At 35.2% G+C, this 19,462-nt stretch overlaps 3 protein-coding genes across 3 annotated transcripts; 2 read left to right on the forward strand and 1 right to left on the reverse strand.

Annotated features, from left to right (window-relative positions):
* Positions 1 to 143: 143 nt before the first annotated feature.
* Positions 144 to 1,139, forward strand: LOC131789532 (uncharacterized). The gene has a single exon (XM_059106683.2). It carries the CDS (start codon positions 145 to 147, stop codon positions 841 to 843), a length of 699 nt encoding a protein of 232 aa, XP_058962666.1. The 5' UTR covers position 144; the 3' UTR covers positions 844 to 1,139.
* Positions 1,140 to 1,690: 551 nt separating this feature from the next.
* LOC131789515 (UNC93-like protein MFSD11) lies at positions 1,691 to 14,043 on the reverse strand. Its single transcript, XM_059106673.2, has 19 exons — positions 13,990 to 14,043; positions 13,231 to 13,360; positions 12,217 to 12,268; positions 11,857 to 11,878; positions 11,481 to 11,588; positions 10,886 to 10,965; positions 10,575 to 10,671; positions 10,044 to 10,102; positions 9,359 to 9,453; positions 9,051 to 9,106; positions 8,737 to 8,780; positions 8,044 to 8,109; positions 7,801 to 7,845; positions 6,960 to 7,037; positions 6,450 to 6,633; positions 5,656 to 5,719; positions 5,083 to 5,154; positions 4,323 to 4,391; positions 1,691 to 2,463 (listed from the first exon to the last, which is right to left on the reverse strand). Exons 1-19 carry the CDS (start codon positions 14,007 to 14,009, stop codon positions 2,368 to 2,370), a joined length of 1,437 nt encoding a protein of 478 aa, XP_058962656.1. The 5' UTR covers positions 14,010 to 14,043; the 3' UTR covers positions 1,691 to 2,367.
* Positions 13,496 to 17,847, forward strand: LOC131789540 (membrane protein BRI3). The gene is made up of 3 exons (XM_059106696.2): positions 13,496 to 13,634; positions 14,853 to 14,999; positions 16,559 to 17,847. Exons 2-3 carry the CDS (start codon positions 14,876 to 14,878, stop codon positions 16,786 to 16,788), a joined length of 354 nt encoding a protein of 117 aa, XP_058962679.2. The 5' UTR covers positions 13,496 to 13,634; positions 14,853 to 14,875; the 3' UTR covers positions 16,789 to 17,847.
* Positions 17,848 to 19,462: the final 1,615 nt, after the last annotated feature.

The raw sequence follows: 19,462 nt of genomic DNA on the forward strand, positions 1-19,462 counted from the left end.
TTCTAGTTGGTCTATAATATAACACAAAGTTTTGTGCAAATACTCCTTTTTCCGCGTCGTTTGATGGGGGACACTGGAGACGAGAATATTGCTCAACAGACACCTCATGACTTATTACACAGAAGGAAAAAGCAATAATTCAAGATGGCTGTCATTAGCTGCCTCAAATGGGTCATTCTTTCGAGGTTAGATATATCAAGATTGCTTCGGATTTGCTGCGTTTTTGGAGTTTCAGTACAAACAGTCTATATCTTTGTAATAATTGTGAGAGAAGCGTTAAAATCTTCTTCCGAAAAGACAAATAGTCATCAATCTGCAACTCAAGTTTTGTTCTTTCCGGACAAAGTTTTCGCATGCCAGCAGTTTCTATTCAATGGAGGCTGTAGTAGGAAAAACTGTCAGTTTTCTCACGAAGAGACCTCATTAAGTAAGCTTGTGAGAGTTTTATCTGAAGCTAAACAAAGCTTGGACGTTTGTGTTTTTACAATTAACTGTCGCGAGCTTGCAGATGCAGTCATTCGACAACACAAGAACGGTGTCGTTGTCCGAGTGCTGACAGATGATGAACAGATGGGTTCGACTGGTTCTCAGATTGAAAAGTTTCGACGCGAAGGAATCCAAGTTCGCCACGATCTTTCTTCGTTCTTCATGCATCACAAATTTGCCGTCATTGATCGAAAAACACTTGTTAATGGATCCTTTAACTGGACAAGGCAAGCGGTGACTGGAAATAGAGAGAACGTAGTTATTTCAAGTGAAGAATTCGTTGTCAGATCGTTTGCAGAGGAATTTGAAAAACTATGGGAAGAGTACGATCCTTCTAAAAGATTTGGGGTCTCGTGAAAGATTTTCACATCTAGGACTACGAGACTGACATTTTACTCTAGTTATTATCATGAGTATCCCAACTTGTGATTACACCTCACTGCTCGCCGACACCCACTCAGGATATTCCTCGCTTATTTCGCGAATGAAAAAGTTTCTATGTAAACTAGTATTTGTTTTTTTAGGAACTCGTTACTAAGTCTCTCTCAGATGCCTTAATACCTAACGTTCTTACCTGAAGTTTTTATTCTTTACGCATTATCTTAGCATCCTTAATGATATTATTTTTTAACTCACTACTACAACTGGTTACCAATTTCTCTTTATTGTTTTCCTTTTTCTCGACACGTCTTTCTAATGCCAAATTACTTAGACCTAGCTAGGTAATACAAACAAGTAGCTTGAATACATGTGACCTTCCCTACTCCTTGTTGAGAAAAATTGCCTAGTTTTATAAATGATGTGCATGATTCCCTGATCTCCTCTCAAGTTCTGTGTTCTCATGATGTACTTTTTTCCTTACATGGGGAAGAGAATGCATTGGTAGTGAAGCAAAACAGTGGCTATGAACAAAACAAACAATCTTCCTTGTAAGAGAATAATTTTTTTTTATTTGTTGCCTTTATGAAAATTAAGATTTTTAATACTTGTGAGTAATTAGAATTGTTCTGCATTGCAAACTTTATAAGATATTAAATTTCATTAACACACTTTTGTTTCTAGAAGTAACTCTACACATAGAGAAAATAATGAAGTATGATCAATCTTGTATTAGTGTTAGTTATTTCATCACTTCAGTGGCAATCATTATACTTAAATTAAATTTTAGTGCCACAAGGTCTCCTGTACTATACTATATTCTTGACATTGCCATTACTGACATCAAGAAATTAATATTTAAGTTGAGCAGTCTCTAAATCAACATGTCTCTTCCAGGTATACTACACTATACTATACTATAAGAAAGATGATTCAATTGTTTGTTTTTCAACAAAAAGCAAAACATTGACCAAAGTTAATGATCTTGTGACCTAAACAAACTCTAATTATACCAACTTTTCAGTGAATTCCCAAATGTTTCCATTTCAAAATTGACATTATTTGTGTACAAAATTTTGCAAAACTTATGTATCACTATATTGAAAAACTTTCAAAACTTACCAAAAGCCAGCATTTTCAACTAATTTACAAAGTTTTTCGTTCACATAAACTGTTTTACATTCAGTGCTACTTTTTATCCTCTACAACTGGTCTAAAAAAGCCACAGCATCTCCAGTCCACAAGTCATTTGTATTTTCTTGACTTCAGTCAGGATTCTCATTTTGCCTTGAGTCGTCATCTACCCTTATATTAAGTACTTTTTAAATGATAACTTTGATTTCAGTTAGATGATGCTCAATTGAAATGTACTCTGATGTTACTATTTCTTAACCTCTTTTGAATTCCTCTTCCCTCCCCCCTTCCCCTACCCCCCACCCCAAAACAACAACCTACATGGGTTCACCATGCTGAAAATAATTATTAGTATTCATCTTCCACACATCAACTTGATATAGGAGCATAACCCTGATTAGCCACTCTTCTTGCTTTCCACTCTACTTGAAAGAAACCAAGAGTTCCAAAAAGTGAAGAAACCACCTGAAATGGAAGAGCAAGAGGAATACATTTCTTGTGTCAAATTGTTACAGATACAGAAGCACACCTATTTGAAGAGGATAAAGGGGTAAGTTTCTAAAGAAACTGTGGTGCTGTGTCGGTGGGAGAGTATAGCAGGTAATTTAGTGTTAACAACTGGATTACCTATGGAAGAAAAATAACAATATTGGCAGATAATACCTGATGACCACTTCATCATGTTAATGCAAAAAAACAGTGCTACTTAAGCTCTGATTGCCACAATCTTAAAACAAGCCCAGAGAATAAGCTAAGAACAAACTGTAAGCGATAATTTTTATCCCTGGAAAGCGTATCTATTACATTTACTAAAACCTTTTGGTGGAGAATTTTTTCTTCATTGTGATTATAATATTAATGACTATAACATTTCCCCAATATTTTATAAGGAGATGTTACACTGGTGGTCAGATTTTCGTTCTAAATTTGATCTTGTAAGTCTACGTGAAACAATCATCTGGAACAATCATAACATTAGAGTAAACGGCAAACCTTTATTCTATTATAATTATAATAGCGCAAATATTATTCTTTTAAGCGACTTAAAATTTGATTTGAGTAACACAGAGTCCTTTAACCTTGCAAAACGTAATGGTTTAAAAGATTCCAACTTTCTGACCTGGACTGGTGTTCGTTGCGCAGTACCAAGTCATCTAAGAATTCGATGCCACGAAATTAAGAAAGATCATGTCAGATCACTGCAATTTAAAATCGGTGATAAAATCTTTGATCCAGCACTTAGCAAGTCTAGGGATTTCTACGGTTTGCTTATATCCAGTAAGGCGACAGAGTCCAGAGGCTTCACAAAGTTGAAATCTAAATTTTCTATTGATGATGCGGAAACAAAAAAGGCCTTCTCATTAATAAGGTCCTGTATCTGTGAGACATATGTGCAATGCTTTCAATTTAAAATACTAAATGACATTTTATTCACAAATTCCCGCTTAGCTAAGATAGGTTTAATACAAAGCGATCTTTGCACTTTTTGCAATACTAGTGCGGAAACAATTGATCACTTATTCTTTTACTGTGTTTACTCACATGCATTTTGGGAAGAATTTGAATCTTATTGGATCGCTATAGCCAAAGAACAAAGGAAACTTGAGTTAAAGACTATTTTAATTGGTGTCACAGATACTAATTGTTCTTTATTTAATTACTTAATCGTTTTAGGTAAGCTACATTTATGGAATTGCCGTAGGAATAATAGTCTTCCTTTTTTCCCTTCGTATAAGGAACTAGTTAAAAGAAAATATGAAACTGAATGTCACATTGCGGCTAAGTTTAATGATAGGAAGATGCTAGAGGCTAAATGGAAACCCATTTTGAATTATAATTTAATAGATACATAGGTGTGTAAGCGAAAAAAAAAAACTGTAAAAAGTAGGGTAAGAATTGCAGTCTAAGGAAGTATTATATAGTAAGTAGAATAAGTAACGTCTTGTAGGTGGTATTGTAAGTAGTGTTCGTATTGTTTTGTAAAGTAGTGTTCTTCGTGTTGCAATTAAAAAAAAAGTTATCTAAAAAAAAAAAAAAAAAAAAAAAAGGAAAAAAAAAAAAAAAAAAAAAAAAAAAAAAAAAAAAAAGAACAAACTGTTCCAGAGAAAGGAAGGTCTTCAATCTTGAATAATGATCCTTTCCCAAGAACCTTCAATTATTCTAAAAGGAAAGTACTAGGAGAGGAGGTAAGGTTAGACCACTTTAAATCGTCTTGAATTTTTACAAATTTTCAGAACTGATTCTGTGACCTTAAGGTACTCTAGATATAACTGGGTCCTTGACCAAAAAGAATCTCAAGCCTGTAACACCAAACACTGACTCACCAGAATTAGCAGTTGCCATGGTAAATTTAACCTTAGACTGTAGAAGAATCCAATGGCTGCTGTAAGGGACTGAAACGAAAATTTCGATTTCATTTGAATAAGAATACAATTTACTAGTAGTTTTATTGTTACAAATGGCTAAATTCTTGTACTTCTTGATACTCAATGTCACAAATGAGTACAAGCAAAGTTATTTATGATGGTCAACCCATGAACCAAAGCAAAAAATTGTTTGAGCAAATGTTTGATTGCTAAAGGAGGTATAACTTACTGGTTGTAACTTCATAAGGTCTGCCACTGATATGATAGCCACTAGTTCTTTTATCAGTCTAAAACCTTTGACCTCTAAGAGTGACTAGAATCTAATTTCTCCTCAAAATAACACCCCTAAATCACACACTAAGGTCTAAAAGAATGAAGGAAATAATCACCAAATAGAGAAGCTCTTAATTGTTAAAGAAATTCTGCTTGTTAGCACCTTAGAAAATGTATGGTACAGAACAGCATAGAGAAGATGCAAACTTCTACTAGAGTGTAAAGGTTTAATCCATGTACTAGAAAAATGCACAAAAATACTCAATTTTCAATTCGTAAGCAGTGTCACAACAATACTGGACAAGCTAATACTCATTCACAAAGAGCAAAGCTTAACCCATCATTTTCTGGTCATCTCCAATAAAAAACCTTGGTCCATTTGACTCCCATACAAATGTACAGTGTGAACAATACTTGTTACAGATAATTATTTATGTGAACCAACCTGTACAAATTTAAACAATGCAAAAGCTGGAGCACTATCTTTTTCATACAGAGAACCCAAAATTGCATAAATCTGGGAGGAAAAAGGGAAAAAAAATTTAATGTAAGATCATATTGAAATATTTGACAAAAGCCTAACACACTAGCCTGAGACAGTGGCCCAAACTAAATGTATCAATATAGTAAATCTATCCCAGTTTATGAAGCTGCTTGAACATTTCAACTCTACAAAATTTCTTGCCACATACTGTATAAATGTCATCCAACAGAAAGTTGCTCCCTAACAATATTGGTCAGGCTTCTTGGACAGTTTACCGAAATTCAGTTACACTCCTAGGCAGAGAGAGTCACTGCAAGAGGAATCTAATGTGTCCATGAACACAACACAGCAGACATTTAGACCAAATGCAAGTCCACTGCAGTTACCATTTAACCTTGGGACCTCTTTAAAAACTGGAATTGATTGTATATTGCCCTTTGACACGGGCAAGCTGCGCCAAAATGTCAAGATCACCACTGCTTGCCAAATAAATAGCTGTCTGTGTTTAGTCTGAAACATCAAACAAGACAGTACCTGTGTATTAAAGCTACTGTCTCCTAACCCCAGAAGGAAACCACAAAGCAAAGCAACAGGTAAGCTGCAGAAATAATAAAACATCAGTGCATTTATGACTTTTATACACTATAAGTCAACTTTTATTGCTATCAATGGAATCGAACCCCTTAAGAACGGTATGCAATTAAAAATTCTATGTAGAACCCATGTAGCCATGTACTGTTCAGTAATAGATCACAGATGACTTCAAAATGTGGAAAAAACAAAAAAGGTGACATGCAAGGTGCAGCCAAGTGTGTCAGCCATGGTCTTACCACATTTCAACATTTTCTGCAACCTATTACTGAACAGTCCCACACCAACATGGAATCTATTAATGTTATAAAATAAAGTAGCAAAATATGTTAACAGAGACATTGTCTGTGTGTCTGTTCTCTAATAGATCAAACAAACCCATCAAAATGCATGCATAATTCAACTTATGATATAATGCTTAATTTTGAGTATTGAAATGCATAACTGACAGTACGCAGTTGCAGTGTTGCAATTGAGCCACATGTCAAAACCCAAAACAAGCTTGTGGTTGGTTTACTTAGTCAAAGGTTACTTGTAGTTGTTTCCCCACAGTATTACAGAGCAAAACAAAAGCTTGTTTGCAGACAGTGGTTTCTCTCTTTCTGAGCATTAGAGAAACCAACTCTTTACAGAATAGAAAGGTGTGAATTGATTACAGTGAGCTCAGTTCACAGGGGAAGACAGAAGATTAAAAAATATGAGAACACTATTGAAGCCTCTCTGAAAGATGTTCTTACTTGGGCCCTTTTGGAAATACATGGTAATTCTCTCCTCCTGATACTGGTCCGCTAGGAGCTTCCTCAGGAATGTTGAAAAAGATAAGAAGAAAACAAATCCAGTGAACAAGTGCTCCAAAAAGGACAATGGGTTCTCTGCCAAACTTGTTACTTCTTTTGCCAAAGATTCCAAATATAAGGCCACCTAACAATGAGACAATCAAAGACAAAATAAGGAGTTTAAAACATCATTCAGTCATACAATAATATTGAAGAATTATTACAGGCACATGCATATATTGATAACAAATCCTTTCTACTGACTTACTTTGAGGGCCAAAAAGAAAAATTGTCACATATGACCAGTACATTGCATGGAATTTACTTTAAATATTTTCAATTTTCGTAGTACAGAAAATGTAATTGAACTAAAATTAGAAGATGCTTTAAAAGGGCTTTATATATTACATAAAAAAATTCAAGATTGCTGAAGTATATCAAAATAACAGACAAAAATCTTGAGCCTCTTACCAGTTATCTCACCACAACCAATGAGCATTCCCACCAATCCAATTTGACGTTTAGAATTGGGGAAGAGAAGTGTGTTTCCTTTCAGCATAAAAAAAATTAACTTACAGTTGTATCCAATTGCCTTAACATAATTGTAATTAATAATATGTGACCCTCCACGGGAAAACGGACACTAACGCTTTTCCGTTAAACGGTCTCGAAAAACGGTTGTAAACGGATAGTAAACGGTTAACTCGAGCGTTTAAACGGATGCCATAACCGCTTAAACGGATGGCAAAAAATTTAAATGGTTAACCAAAGTCCAAAAACGGATAGCTTAGGCCTTCAAACGGTTGACCAAAAATAAAAACGGATAGCACGAAACGTTAAATGGTTGACCAAAGTTCAAAAACGGATGGCTCACACTGTTAAACGGTTGACCAAAAATAAAAACGGTCAGCCCGAAATGATAAACAGTTGACCAAAGTCCAAAAACGGATAGCTTAAACCGAGAAACGGTTGACCAAAATCGACAAACAATGAGCTTAAAATTAATGTTTAACGGCTGTGGTTGAGCCGGCGAGATCTTCTGCGGAAAAGCAATAAGCATCAATTAATTGTAAATTATCCTATGAACAAGTATAGATAAACGTGAACTGTAAATTAGTGGCACATTATTCACAAAATACATACACATTCTCCACCCAAAAATATAATTGATCCACTTTACATTGCAGAATTATATACAACCAACAAATACTACTCTGATCAGTCATCTAATAATATGGAAAATTTTGCACTCCAGTCACAGGAACAGAAAATAATTACTGTACCAATAGGGCCAGAGGTTTGTTAGACTTACCAACACAAGTGCCATACACACCACTAAAAAATGTGAGCTCAAGACCTGCAACATAAACTCACTATTACTTCAAAGAACTGTAAATGTTGCAATTACACATAATCCAAGGTTAAAATTGAATCTGTTCTACTGATATTCTGCTCCCCAATTTGAGTTTACAGTTTTAAACTTACAGAATTTTAAAAGCTAGCAACATTTTAATGCATTATTTTATGGCTGTAACAAAAAGACAGGTAAACAAACCTGTGTATGCAAAGCACAAGCTGAGGAAAAACATATCCTTTGTGAAAAACAGTCTTACAGCAACCTCTACAAAAAAAAAAAAAGGCAAAAGAAAACCTTCAGAGATGCAGAATTTTGCATAAAAAGCACACAAAATCCATAAGGGAAACATTTACTGTTAGTTATTCAAACACCTATTTTTAATAAGCTGTGTATCCAACTCCATGAAATAATTTCATGCCATATTAAACTTTTAACCCATGGGAGTGATAAGCATGTAATTTCTCCCAACTATATCATTCCTGAAGCAAAAATTAGGGTCCTGAGAATAAAGGATATAATCATGAACTCAAGAAATTCTTGATTGTGGGACAAATTCTCCTGGTACATGTTATTACCTCTGATAGGAAATATATAGTTCTGAAACAGTGTGAAGACCTTGCAAACTGACATATTGATGTAAAGAGTTATTAACCCTTTAACTCCCAGATCAAAGTTTTAATTCTCCTTACTGTCAACCATACAATTCTTATAAAGTTAGTTCAGAGAATTTGGTATTGGATCAACTAGTTATCCCTAAATTGATATTTTTCTTTATTCTCATCACTTATCTGGTTGATATTGTATTGATATTGTAAGGAGAAATTCTGTCTTGGTCACTCATGGGAGTTAAAGGATTAAAAGGAAGAGTATTCATCAGAAGTAAAAGCTTACTGAGTGACTCCAGGGCACCTCTTCTCTCAGTGCTGGGACGTTGCCTGAAAATATTTCAGTCAATAAATTCAGAAGAATATAGTACTTGGTAGTCAAGTCATGCCACAATGCATGTTTAGAATGCAGTGTAATTCATTAACCTATAAACACCCACAGATAATAGAAAATAAAACTCTTCATTGCCATGATGTAAAACAACAGTTATTGTATGAATTAAACCACATTTTGTTTACAAACTGGAAGCTGCTTGTAAAGAGTTAATAAACAACTTAGTGTTTAAGGATGGAAATTACTCACTAAAGCAATGCTCTCACCTGATATTTTGACTTAATTCTCTTTCATCATTGTCATTCTCATTTACCTCTAATGGCTTTGAGGGAACACAAAATATCAATTAAACTTAAGATTTATGTCACAAGACAAAATAGTCAAATGACTGATGAACTGCATGAAGAGTTGTCCAAGTTTGAATCAGTAAGAGCAAAAATGATACCCTTATGACAATTTTGGGTTCTAGCAAATATATTCAGAAATGGCTCTAGTCTTAAACATTTTAATATGAATTCAAATTTCTAATTGACTGTTAATGAATGTCACTATGAGCAAATTATTGCTTTCTTACCAAACTTGATGGTCTCCGAAGAAGGAACAACAGACATATTCCTAAACCACACACAGTGGTGAATACTGTATACACTGTCCTCCTAACAGTGTCACCTACAAGAAAAAGAAAAGCACATCAAATTTAATTTTTTCACAAGACAAAAAAAAATTTAAAAGTTTAATGGTAAGAAAAATCAGGCTACAAAGAAAGCATTTCAACTTCATTTTTTCAACTCAATTCCAACAGATTGCTGCAAGAGAAGGAGTAAATTACAAGAATGAAGGTAATCAGCAGAAAAAAAATTCCAAATTAAGACAGGATACTGATTGATTTACATGTCAAACCAGTTTCTTAGAGCTTAAATAATAGGTAATGGAGAATCAAGAGAGAGAATGACCGTAAAGCTGGAGTAAATGTGTTAAAAAGGTTAGGGTGTTAGGTAGTTTATAATTGCAATCATTCTCATTTTTATAAAAAAGGAATTTCTTACAATTTACATTTAAGAAGAATGATCTGCAACTGTCACAGGTTGGAGTAACAATTAATTTGTACACTTGCTGGGAGTGTTCACGAAAAGCCAGCAGTGAAGGCCTCTGCAGGGTTAAACACTCACACACATGTTGACACCACGTATACATGATCAATGCAATGTACTTGTATAGGAATTGGAATCTTGAGCAAATGAAAAAGGAAGCTGACTTACTGATTCCTCCCACTTGAGTCTTAAACTGAAAGTAAACATACATGTTCCCAAAGAGCAAGCTGCAACAACAGAAACAGAATAGATTAGTTTTGACTTTTGCTCATTCCTTCAATCATGAGTTTTGAAATCAACCAAGGTTATCAACCTGAAAAAAAAGGGAATAAGGAGGAAAACTTAATTTACACAAGTATTGCGGAAAAAACCAAACCAAACTTTCATGTACAGCTTTTGACTATGACGATGCCTCTCATATCAGCTATTTAGACATCAAAAGGCCTGTAAACAACCCAACCCCTGACCTCAATTGAAATCTTTTCTACTAAGCCTTGCCTAGATTTAACCAGAAACAAATGAGAACAATTTTTGAGCAGTCTTCAATAGATCAGAAAGCTTCAGTCTACTGTATATGATTACCAAAATAACTTTCTGTACCTTACTGTAGACCTCACTGCCAGCTATTTCCACAGTGCATTCTTATCTGTGTTCGTACCAACCATTTAATCAATGAGAGTCTTGCAGTAAAACACTTACCTACACTGGAGCAACGCCCAGAAAATGCCACTGTTTCTTGAGATTGTTTCAGGAGTGGAATTCATTGTAAGAAAGGTACCTTGACCCGTCCATATTACTATCAATAGAGAAATTATGCTTTTTAGAGATGATTTGTGATAATCATTTTAACCTATGAAAGTATAACACTCTACCATGTAAACACCTTCTGGATTGAAAAAGTAAGCTAGAATTAAATTTGACTAGTAAAACAGACAATAAACACACATCATTGCACTAAGCATGCAGTACTGGTACACATCAGTCAAAAAGAAGATGAAGAAGCAACTTACCGCTTGCTCCATATCCAATAATAACTGATCCTGTGTATACACTCCATGCCATTGGTTCAATGAGGCTTGCTATAAACAGGCTGAAAGATAGTAAGATGCATCCTCATAAAAAAAATAGATTTTATCTGTCAAGCTCATGCTATCTCTCAGGGCATGGTTGTTCAAAGGTTGAATAATGTTACCCAAGGGACAAATCTTTATCTAATGGATGGCACAGTGCATTTTCTTAGCACTCATCAGCTGCTGCAGGATAGTGATTTGTCCATTTGGTAGTATTACCAGCCTTTCAAACAAGTAGGGTTGGGTTAAAATTTCTTTCAGTAAGATCTAGCACCTGCTAGAGCTACACTGGATACTCTTTCCCAAATAACTGCCAAAGGGTGTGATGAAATTTCTTCCACTTTGAAACTCAGTCTAAGGTAACTGACTAATTAATGAAACTTTGAGTTGATTGACGTATTATGTTGGATAACCTCACCAGGATCAGTTAATATTGCATTACATAAAAAGTATTTACAGCTGTACCCCTAAAATTATACAGGTCAGTGGTACTTAATATCCTAATTAAGATAAAAATATAGCAATTATTTCTTACGCATAGCAGATCCCTCCAACAATCATTGAAACTCTTGGTCCAAATATCCCCACAAAAGAAGGTGCCAGCCAGTTAGCCAATGCAAAAACTGCATAGATGATACCCTGGCTATAAATAGAACATTTTTCATAAATCAATTTTGACCCTTTAACCCCTAAGGGTGACTAGTGTCTAATTTCTCCTTACAATATCACCCCTGCATTACACATTAGGGTCATGAGAATAAAGAAAATGATCACCAGCCAATGAAGACCTTGACTGTTGAACAAATTCTCCTTGTCAGCACCTTGATAAATGTATAGAGAACAATACAGAGAATAAGCAAACTGATGTAAGGGTGCCAGAAGTGTTACTATACATGCAAGTATCTTCCTACCTTATATAGCCATTGATATGTTCTGAAACAAAAATAAAAACAGTTCTAAATATCAGAACATGTCTTGATTTATGACTGGTACAGTACATGCATAACATGGAATGTTATTTCAGTCACACTTCTGCCAATGATTATGAATTCAGTCACAATTTTGTACTTTGATTGATTGATAATTATAAACAGCAAAAAAGTTCCTATCTCCCTACATGTATATTAAACATAAATCAAAGGTTAGTTTTACCAATGTAGTCTGTTTTTGTCAGTTTTTTAGTTCATAAAGAAAAAGAGAGAATTTTTTTTACACATAAATGTGACCGTGTATATTCACTTCACATAGCATATCACTAGGTTTTTACTTACTTTCAGGTTTTTCAGGGTATTCTTTGCTGGTGAAATTCTGTAGTACAGTTGGCTGGTGAAGTAAAAAGATTTTGTTGACTTTAGCAGCCCAACACCAAGACCAGAATGTTTGTCAGATATTGGTGCACACTAGTGTGTGAAGCTTTCACAAAGCTCACAGTGTTCCACAGCATGAAACCAACTGAAAGTTTTTCTTTTGTCCAACTTAAAACTAGATTTTCCCAGGAACCAATTGGAATATCAAAAACGCCTTACACACTTTGTTAGCCTATTATCTGCTGAGTGGTACTGTCCAGTTTGTTTTGAGGTCTGCGGTACTGCAGAGGTTGGTTATATTCAGTAAAGCAAACACTGTCATTGTTGTGTTTGGAGGTTAGTGCGTGCCTATCAGAAAAACTGTGATAATTTTATGAGCTTAACAGTGATATCTAGTTTCAAATGGTTTCTTCAAAAGCAGAGCACATAAGACGATTTTTCCGGAATGCAGTCTATTTTGTTGTCAGGTTAAAAAATTTGGAAAGATTTCCTTACAACCCTAACTTTTAAAATACAGAGCCTTCATCCTATAGGTAAACTATCGCATTTCACCATAGTTTTATAAAATTTAACTGTGTGCATAATAAAGTATGGGGTAACGACGAAATCTTGTCAGAAACTGTTAACTTATGATAGTTCTACAACTTCCCTAAAAATAGGGTGTTACATACCGATGAAAGTGAAAACTACATCATAAATTTCCTTAGTCACAAATTTGGGTCCTTTAAACCGAAGAAAGCGCGTAAGTCCATTCGATCCTCTTAATCCATATCGTTTCTCACGTAAAGCTTCTGATCATGGCCACATGAATGGAACAAATAAGGGCTTTAAATGAGGTCATTTCAATGATTACAGACCATGTGCAATTCACTTCCTTCGTGCATCACGTGAATTTACCGCCAAAAAAAACTCCCTCTCTTGGAATACTGTGTCAATTTCATGCGAGAGTGGATGCAGATAAATTATAAATGGACTTACCTCGATCATGCTCGTCGTTTGAAAGGCTGTGAACATAAACATAAAGGAAAAGCCCATGACAAGGACATTCCACATCCCTACATCGTTCGCCATCTTGTTGAAGAAGTGACAATTTTTATCGCATGCTACCCTAGAAAGGTTGAAGTTATGATATCAAGCACTAGCTTTTAGCCCTTTAAAAATCACGAAAATATTCACAAAGTATAAAATAACAGGTATCAATGAATTATAAGTTGCATTATGGCATTTCTCTTTTTAGGTTTAAGGATCAGACGACGTAGAAAAATATTGAAAATCAAAAATCTCTCGGGTGCCCACGGGATAAGTGTGCCCGGGCATAAGGCTAGTCACATGACAATATTTACGTGTCATGTCACTGTGAGATAGGTTTCGCAGCGATTGAGGTAAGTGTAAAACTTTTCGTTTCAAATTTTCATGAAGAAAGTAAAACTTCTGTCCTAGAAATATTGCTTTAAACTTGATTCGTAAATTACATAGGAATGAGTAGTCATTTTTGCATGGTTTTTGATGATCTGTTACGGCAGTTAAGAGATGTATAATCGATAAGAAAAATTCGATGTTAATTCTCAAAAAACGTCTCCAGAGCAACGTTCATCTGCCTCTTTAAAATTTTCCTTTCAAGTTAGCTCAAGGCGTGAAAATTGTGAAAATAATCGATGAAGTTCCTTTTCTTTTTCTTTATTTTCCTTTGCATTAGCAAATTGTTTTCATTGTAATTATAAAAATCAGAAGACTCACTCCGCACAGCTGATCTGCATTTTTACTTGGATGCTCGATTCTTACCCGGAAAGGGAAGATTTCCGTATAATTCCATACTATTCTCTAACAAAGCCTTGGTCTTAAAGGTGATCTATTATTGTCGCCATTGCTTTAGTTTATCCTGGAACTGTAAGTACAATGAAGTATAGGGTGCAGAATTCTTGCCCTCGAAAATTCCACACAATGGAAATCTGCTAAAAGAATAAAAAAAATTAAAAAGCAAGGGCTGGTTCACACACATGTAAGTTGGAAAAATCCCAGTCAGTTGGCATTTTGCTCTTTCCCAAACACCCCAGCCTTTAAACCATTATATTGGGAGATTGCTAGGCATTTGTCATAATGGGTTACAGGAACCATTTTATTTGTGACTTGGGGGTACTGGAGGAACTAGAGGATTGATAGCAAGCTAAAACTATGGCAAGATCCCCTCCATTTAAAACAGGAGTATGTATATATCTTCAATGACTGCTGATCATTGCAGAAATCTATGTTGGATCAGAAAAAAAAAAGGAATACCTCCCCACTCCTTCCGATTTTCTCAAATTGTTGCCAACCATCCCAGATCATTGGGGTTGTCTTCAATTTTGAGTTTCAGTTGTTGTAAAACTCTGGGACAGTCAGGAAACAGTATAACAGATTGCAAGCAAGTACACAATGTTGAAAGATTTTTTTTTATCATAATGGTAAATTTTTCAGACATCGATAAGTTTGTATTGGCTACTATAATTAGGAAATACCTGTTAATAAGGTTTTTTACTATGACTAAATAAGTAAATTGGGAGATACTCTTTCCAGTTTTGCCTTTTAAAAGCTCCTTACTCTTACATTACTTCAATCTGTAGTGGTTGAAAAGTACAGGATTACAATGTCAGCTCCACCACCATACTACCCTCCAGGCCCCGGACACCAGGGAGGTTATCAGGTACCACAGGCTTACCAGCAAGGTCCTTATCCAATCACAACTCCTCCTCAACCAGGATATGCACCCAGTAAGTTAAAATTATATACAGTGTCAGTTGAAGGACTTTTAAATGTTAGCTCGAAAATCCTTCTAGATTAGATTAGTGATGTATCAGGCTACAAAGAAACTGATTTAGGGATGAAGATATGCTTGTAATGAAACAACTGGAGTGATAGAATGGACAAATGGAAGTGATCATTTGACAAACAAATGTCATATAACAACTAGCCAGGTCCAGCATATGGTCTGGGGCTAAGTTAGTCATTCCCCTTAAGAATATGAACCATGTAACTTTTCCCTGTAATATCCATATTATCCAGCAATCAGGTAATAAGAATACTCAAACTCATCATATCAAAGTATTTATAAAGATATAACACCATATTCTTGCAACTAACTTACAAGGAAATATGTACCAGCTAGAAAAGAGAATTAACAGTTAGATCCTGGGATTATAAGGGTTAAAGCACAATCTTAAGCAGTCCCTTACTCCAGCCAGGTTATTGCATAAATTAATAGTGGATGCACTAGAACATAATCAGGAACACTTCAAAAATATTTCCCAGCTTGCTATGTAGAGATGAAGATTTAGTTACTGGGATCTTAGGCAGTTACAGATTTTCGTCTCTCTTTTTTTTTCTTATGACAGTAATTGGCACCTGTTCCCCTTGTTTTAAGAGATTGACTAAGCTTACTTGGATTATTCTTAGAGGATGATCAAACTGTACAAATTTAAGTGCAGCTTGCAATTGAACAGATCAAATTTAAAGTAGTTATAATATTTATCACAGCCATTACAAATTCCTCAAATATTATTGGTGCATTTGCAGCTTCATTTTTCACTAATCATTCTGTACAGTTGTAACTGGACAGAGTAATCGGACAGGTGGCTGTAACTGGACACCTGTTATTGGACAGTTGAAGCAGCCAATCATAATAAGTCCACTCAGCTAATCCACCAATCGCAGAAATGATCAAAATAAACATAAGATAGCAACAACCACATATCCAAAGAAAAACTGGGGAATTTCAAAAAATGGAGGAATTTTTAACCAAAGACATTGTCTCGACTGGAGATATTTGTTTTAGGTACCGATATATTTTTTTTTTGGAAATTGAAATCATTATGATTAATTGGTAACAGGACTTCTTGTCACTCAATTCTGTCTACAGGTAATCATATTGTTATTTTGTTAATCACACATATGATTACAGACCAAATTGAACTCCACTTGGTCCTATTATTGTAATTATAAATAGCCATTCAGAACAAAGGAGGTAGTGTGGCAAGTTTAAGTATTGTGTTAAGTAGCATGAAGGAATGGAAGTCCTGAGAGGTATTAAATTTCTCTGATTGGTTGAGAGGGTGGCAAGAGATTTACAGACCAGTCACAGAGAACATTTAAGAAAAAACCAGGGTGCAATCATAGATTACTCAGTAAAATGCTGTGACTGTTATTTTTCGTATTCATTTGATGCAAGGCTACAATGACTCACACAAGTCTGAGATGTCATCCTGTTTGAAAGTTACCAGACACCACATTTTCTATTATGTAATGATGAAGATCTTTATTGATCTCTGCACAGGTTATCATGAAGGAGCTCCACCAGGTTACCAACCTTTGCCAGCAAATGTGCCTCCAACAGCGTATGTCTATATTCGAGGGAACTGCCCAGCATGCCACACAGGGACACTTGAGGACAGTTGCACTGCTCTTGGAGTTTGCTTAGCCATCTGCTTCTTCCCTATTGGTATTGTCTGTTGCTTGATGCTCACTGAAAAGAGATGTAACCACTGTGGAATGAGTTTCTCATAAATCAGCCATGTGTACAGCAAAGCACACTTTTAGATTGGTATAAAGCCAAAAATATTGTCTTATTTGTATTTATGATTATAGCCAAGGGTATACCTTTGATAGTAGCTATGATTGTTCCTTATCTCAACACATTTTCCAGGACTTGACAGCAGCTCCAGAGAAGAGTGCTGGGAAATGATAATAATTTTAAGGGATTATATTCTGTAGTTCCCAGGTAGAGTTGAAACAGTATACGAGGAAGCAAGTTCACATGCACAGTATACTGACTCCATTTTTCAGTAACATCAGAAAAAGCAATTGTCCTTAGAAGGACAAGATTTTTTTCAAAAAAACAAGAAGGTGGTAATGGGTTTATATGTGATGTGTGATTAACTCTTTAACTCCTAGGATCTGATTGATAATTCTCCCCTCTAGCTGCTACACATTTCCTTGTAAAATAGCTGCAAGAATTTGGTGTTAGATCAAGATAACAGCTTAACTTGATAAGTTTGTGTATTCTTATTACCTGCTTGTTGGATAATGTATGGTTATTAGAGGGAGAAGTCACATTTTAATCACTTCTGGGTCACACTTTAATCACTTTTGGGAGTTAAAGGGCTAATTACGACCAAAATTAATATTTGACTTGGGAATTTTACATAAAGGTGAGAGGGATTTGTGAATTTTGTAAACCAGTATGAGGCATGATTTGCCTCTTTAAATTAAAGTCATGTGTGAATTTTTTCTTTCATTTTTTTGATATTTAATCTTAAGATTTCTGTGAAACCTAGGACAATTAAGAAGAGCAAGTTTTAACTTGAAATTTCTATGCATGCTACCCTCAAACAACTAGTTGTTCATGCTGATGAACATGTAATTTAAATGTTTTTGGCAGGAATTGATACAATGGCAGTTCAAATTAATGTAACTAACTTCGGAGTGAGTGTCACTTTCCTTCATGAACTTAAGTTATAATAAGTAAAATGTACAGTTATTGAGCAGAATTTAACTCCATCATGGGAGTAATTTTACAATGTTATAGTTTGTGAAACTATAAAATAAAAATATATCGTAACAGTGTCTAACAAATCCAATGTAAAAAAGAGTTCCAAATACACAAAGTAAATACTAATGCATTTATCAATTTGAAGCTTCAAAATCTCCTTTTTCCTTGGAAATTGAACTTTTGAAGATTGGTTCGTTCAAATTCTTGCCCTCCTGGACCAAAATCTAGCTCAAATGCCCCACCTCATCTCAATAACAACAAGCAGAAAATTGAATTTCATACCTAACTGAATTTCAAACACTCCTTATAGGTGTTTCTAATGAGGAAAAGCATGGCAATAGCTTCCAGTTCAGTCAAATTGTTCTTTGATTATTTACTTGTTGGTTGTTCATTTATTTTTGTTTTTACCAAGTTATTTTGATTTGAAAGAGGATGAGCATTTCAAGAAACATACAGGATACCCCAAGCACAACGCTAAGCAAGGTGCAGTGAAGCATTTTTTTTTTTTTTATGGGCCTTGGACAAAGAAAAAAGACTGATGAGAATCCCTAGTGGTGATTCGAACCTCGTGCAGTCAGTACCAGCTGGGTGTCGATGGGTGGGAAATTTCGTGCGCTCCTCGGTCCAAATAGAAATGTTAAACTCACTTCTCCATCTGTCGCCATTTTGTAACGTGCAAGCATATTTTATAACCAGTCTACCATGGCAGAAAATATTTCTGGTACCACTTTTCGATCTAGCTTGGCTTTCGTCCACAATTGTGACAGTCGCCAAGGGTTCCTGTTCACTTCCTCTTCTTAAAGTAATTTCGACACTCGAAGTCAAAGCTTGAAGAAGGTTTTAAATCTGTCCTTAATACGTGATGCTATACTGCTTGTGTGTTCATGTTTCCCGATCCTTTGCACTCAAGCTCTGATCCTTCGATTAGGGTCCCCCTTTTTTCTTTCCAGTCTTCTATCCAGATAAACGTTGCGGATTTTCAGATGGTCAACCCTGAAGAATAAATATAAACGTCGAGCTTTTACGGCGAATTTTCAGCTACATATTGTCAGGCTTGGGGACATTACGAAACGTCCCTCCAACATTGCCCATGAGTGTTGCGTGACACATCTGAAAAAGTTTGTAGACTTTGAGCTTGCATTCTTTTCTGAATTTACTGATATTTGAGACGGTTGTAATTTCAATGATAAAAAGGTCTTGAAAAACTGAGATCTTTCTGAGATTTTTGGGGGGCAAAGAGCAGCTTTACATAGGCTATTTACTCTTATGTACAACTTTCTTGTGAATCATAAAGAGAATTTGGTAATTAATCGAGAAACTGTTCTCCAGCTGATAGATATCGATAAGTAAAATTATTTCTCCGATTTCTCTCTCTAGACCCTGTTTCACATTCAAGTATTTCAATTTTTATGAGAATTTTTACTTTAGGCACGGGTTAAATGGCTGATCAAGGAAAGAAATGAAAAGTAGAGAAAGACTAAACGAAACATCAAGGCCGGCTGTTCAAGTGGTTTTCAGGTAAACATGGACCTGCTAAATTTCTTGATTTTCATTATCGAACCCCTTTAGAACTGCAATTAGGTGTTTAATGTAAACAAAAACAAATTTTTTCTTCACAAACAAAAGGCCATCTACAAATGCAATAACGGCAGGTGATTCAATTGAAATCCGCTAAAATCCCATCTTTAT

This window comes from Pocillopora verrucosa, chromosome 8, assembly GCF_036669915.1.
Source record: "Pocillopora verrucosa isolate sample1 chromosome 8, ASM3666991v2, whole genome shotgun sequence".
Lineage (NCBI taxonomy): Eukaryota > Metazoa > Cnidaria > Anthozoa > Scleractinia > Pocilloporidae > Pocillopora > Pocillopora verrucosa.

What these genes read in the sequence shown, in the direction of transcription:
- LOC131789540 (XM_059106696.2), top strand. Translation starts at nt 14,876, where the DNA reads ATGTCAGCTCCACCACCATACTACCCTCCAGGCCCCGGACACCAGGGA. An exon ending in TCAACCAGGATATGCACCCA is followed by an intron (nt 15,000 to 16,558) that starts GTAAGTTAAAAT and finishes ATCTCTGCACAG; the next exon opens with GTTATCATGAAGGAGCTCCA.
- LOC131789515 (XM_059106673.2), bottom strand. Translation starts at nt 14,009, where the DNA reads ATGCAGATCAGCTGTGCGGA. An exon ending in TGGGCGTTGCTCCAGTGTAG is followed by an intron (nt 10,103 to 10,574) that starts GTAAGTGTTTTA and finishes CTGTTGTTGCAG; the next exon opens with CTTGCTCTTTGGGAACATGT. An exon ending in CATTGTTTAAATTTGTACAG is followed by an intron (nt 4,392 to 5,082) that starts GTTGGTTCACAT and finishes TTTTCGTTTCAG; the next exon opens with TCCCTTACAGCAGCCATTGG.
- LOC131789532 (XM_059106683.2), top strand. Translation starts at nt 145, where the DNA reads ATGGCTGTCATTAGCTGCCTCAAATGGGTCATTCTTTCGAGGTTAGAT.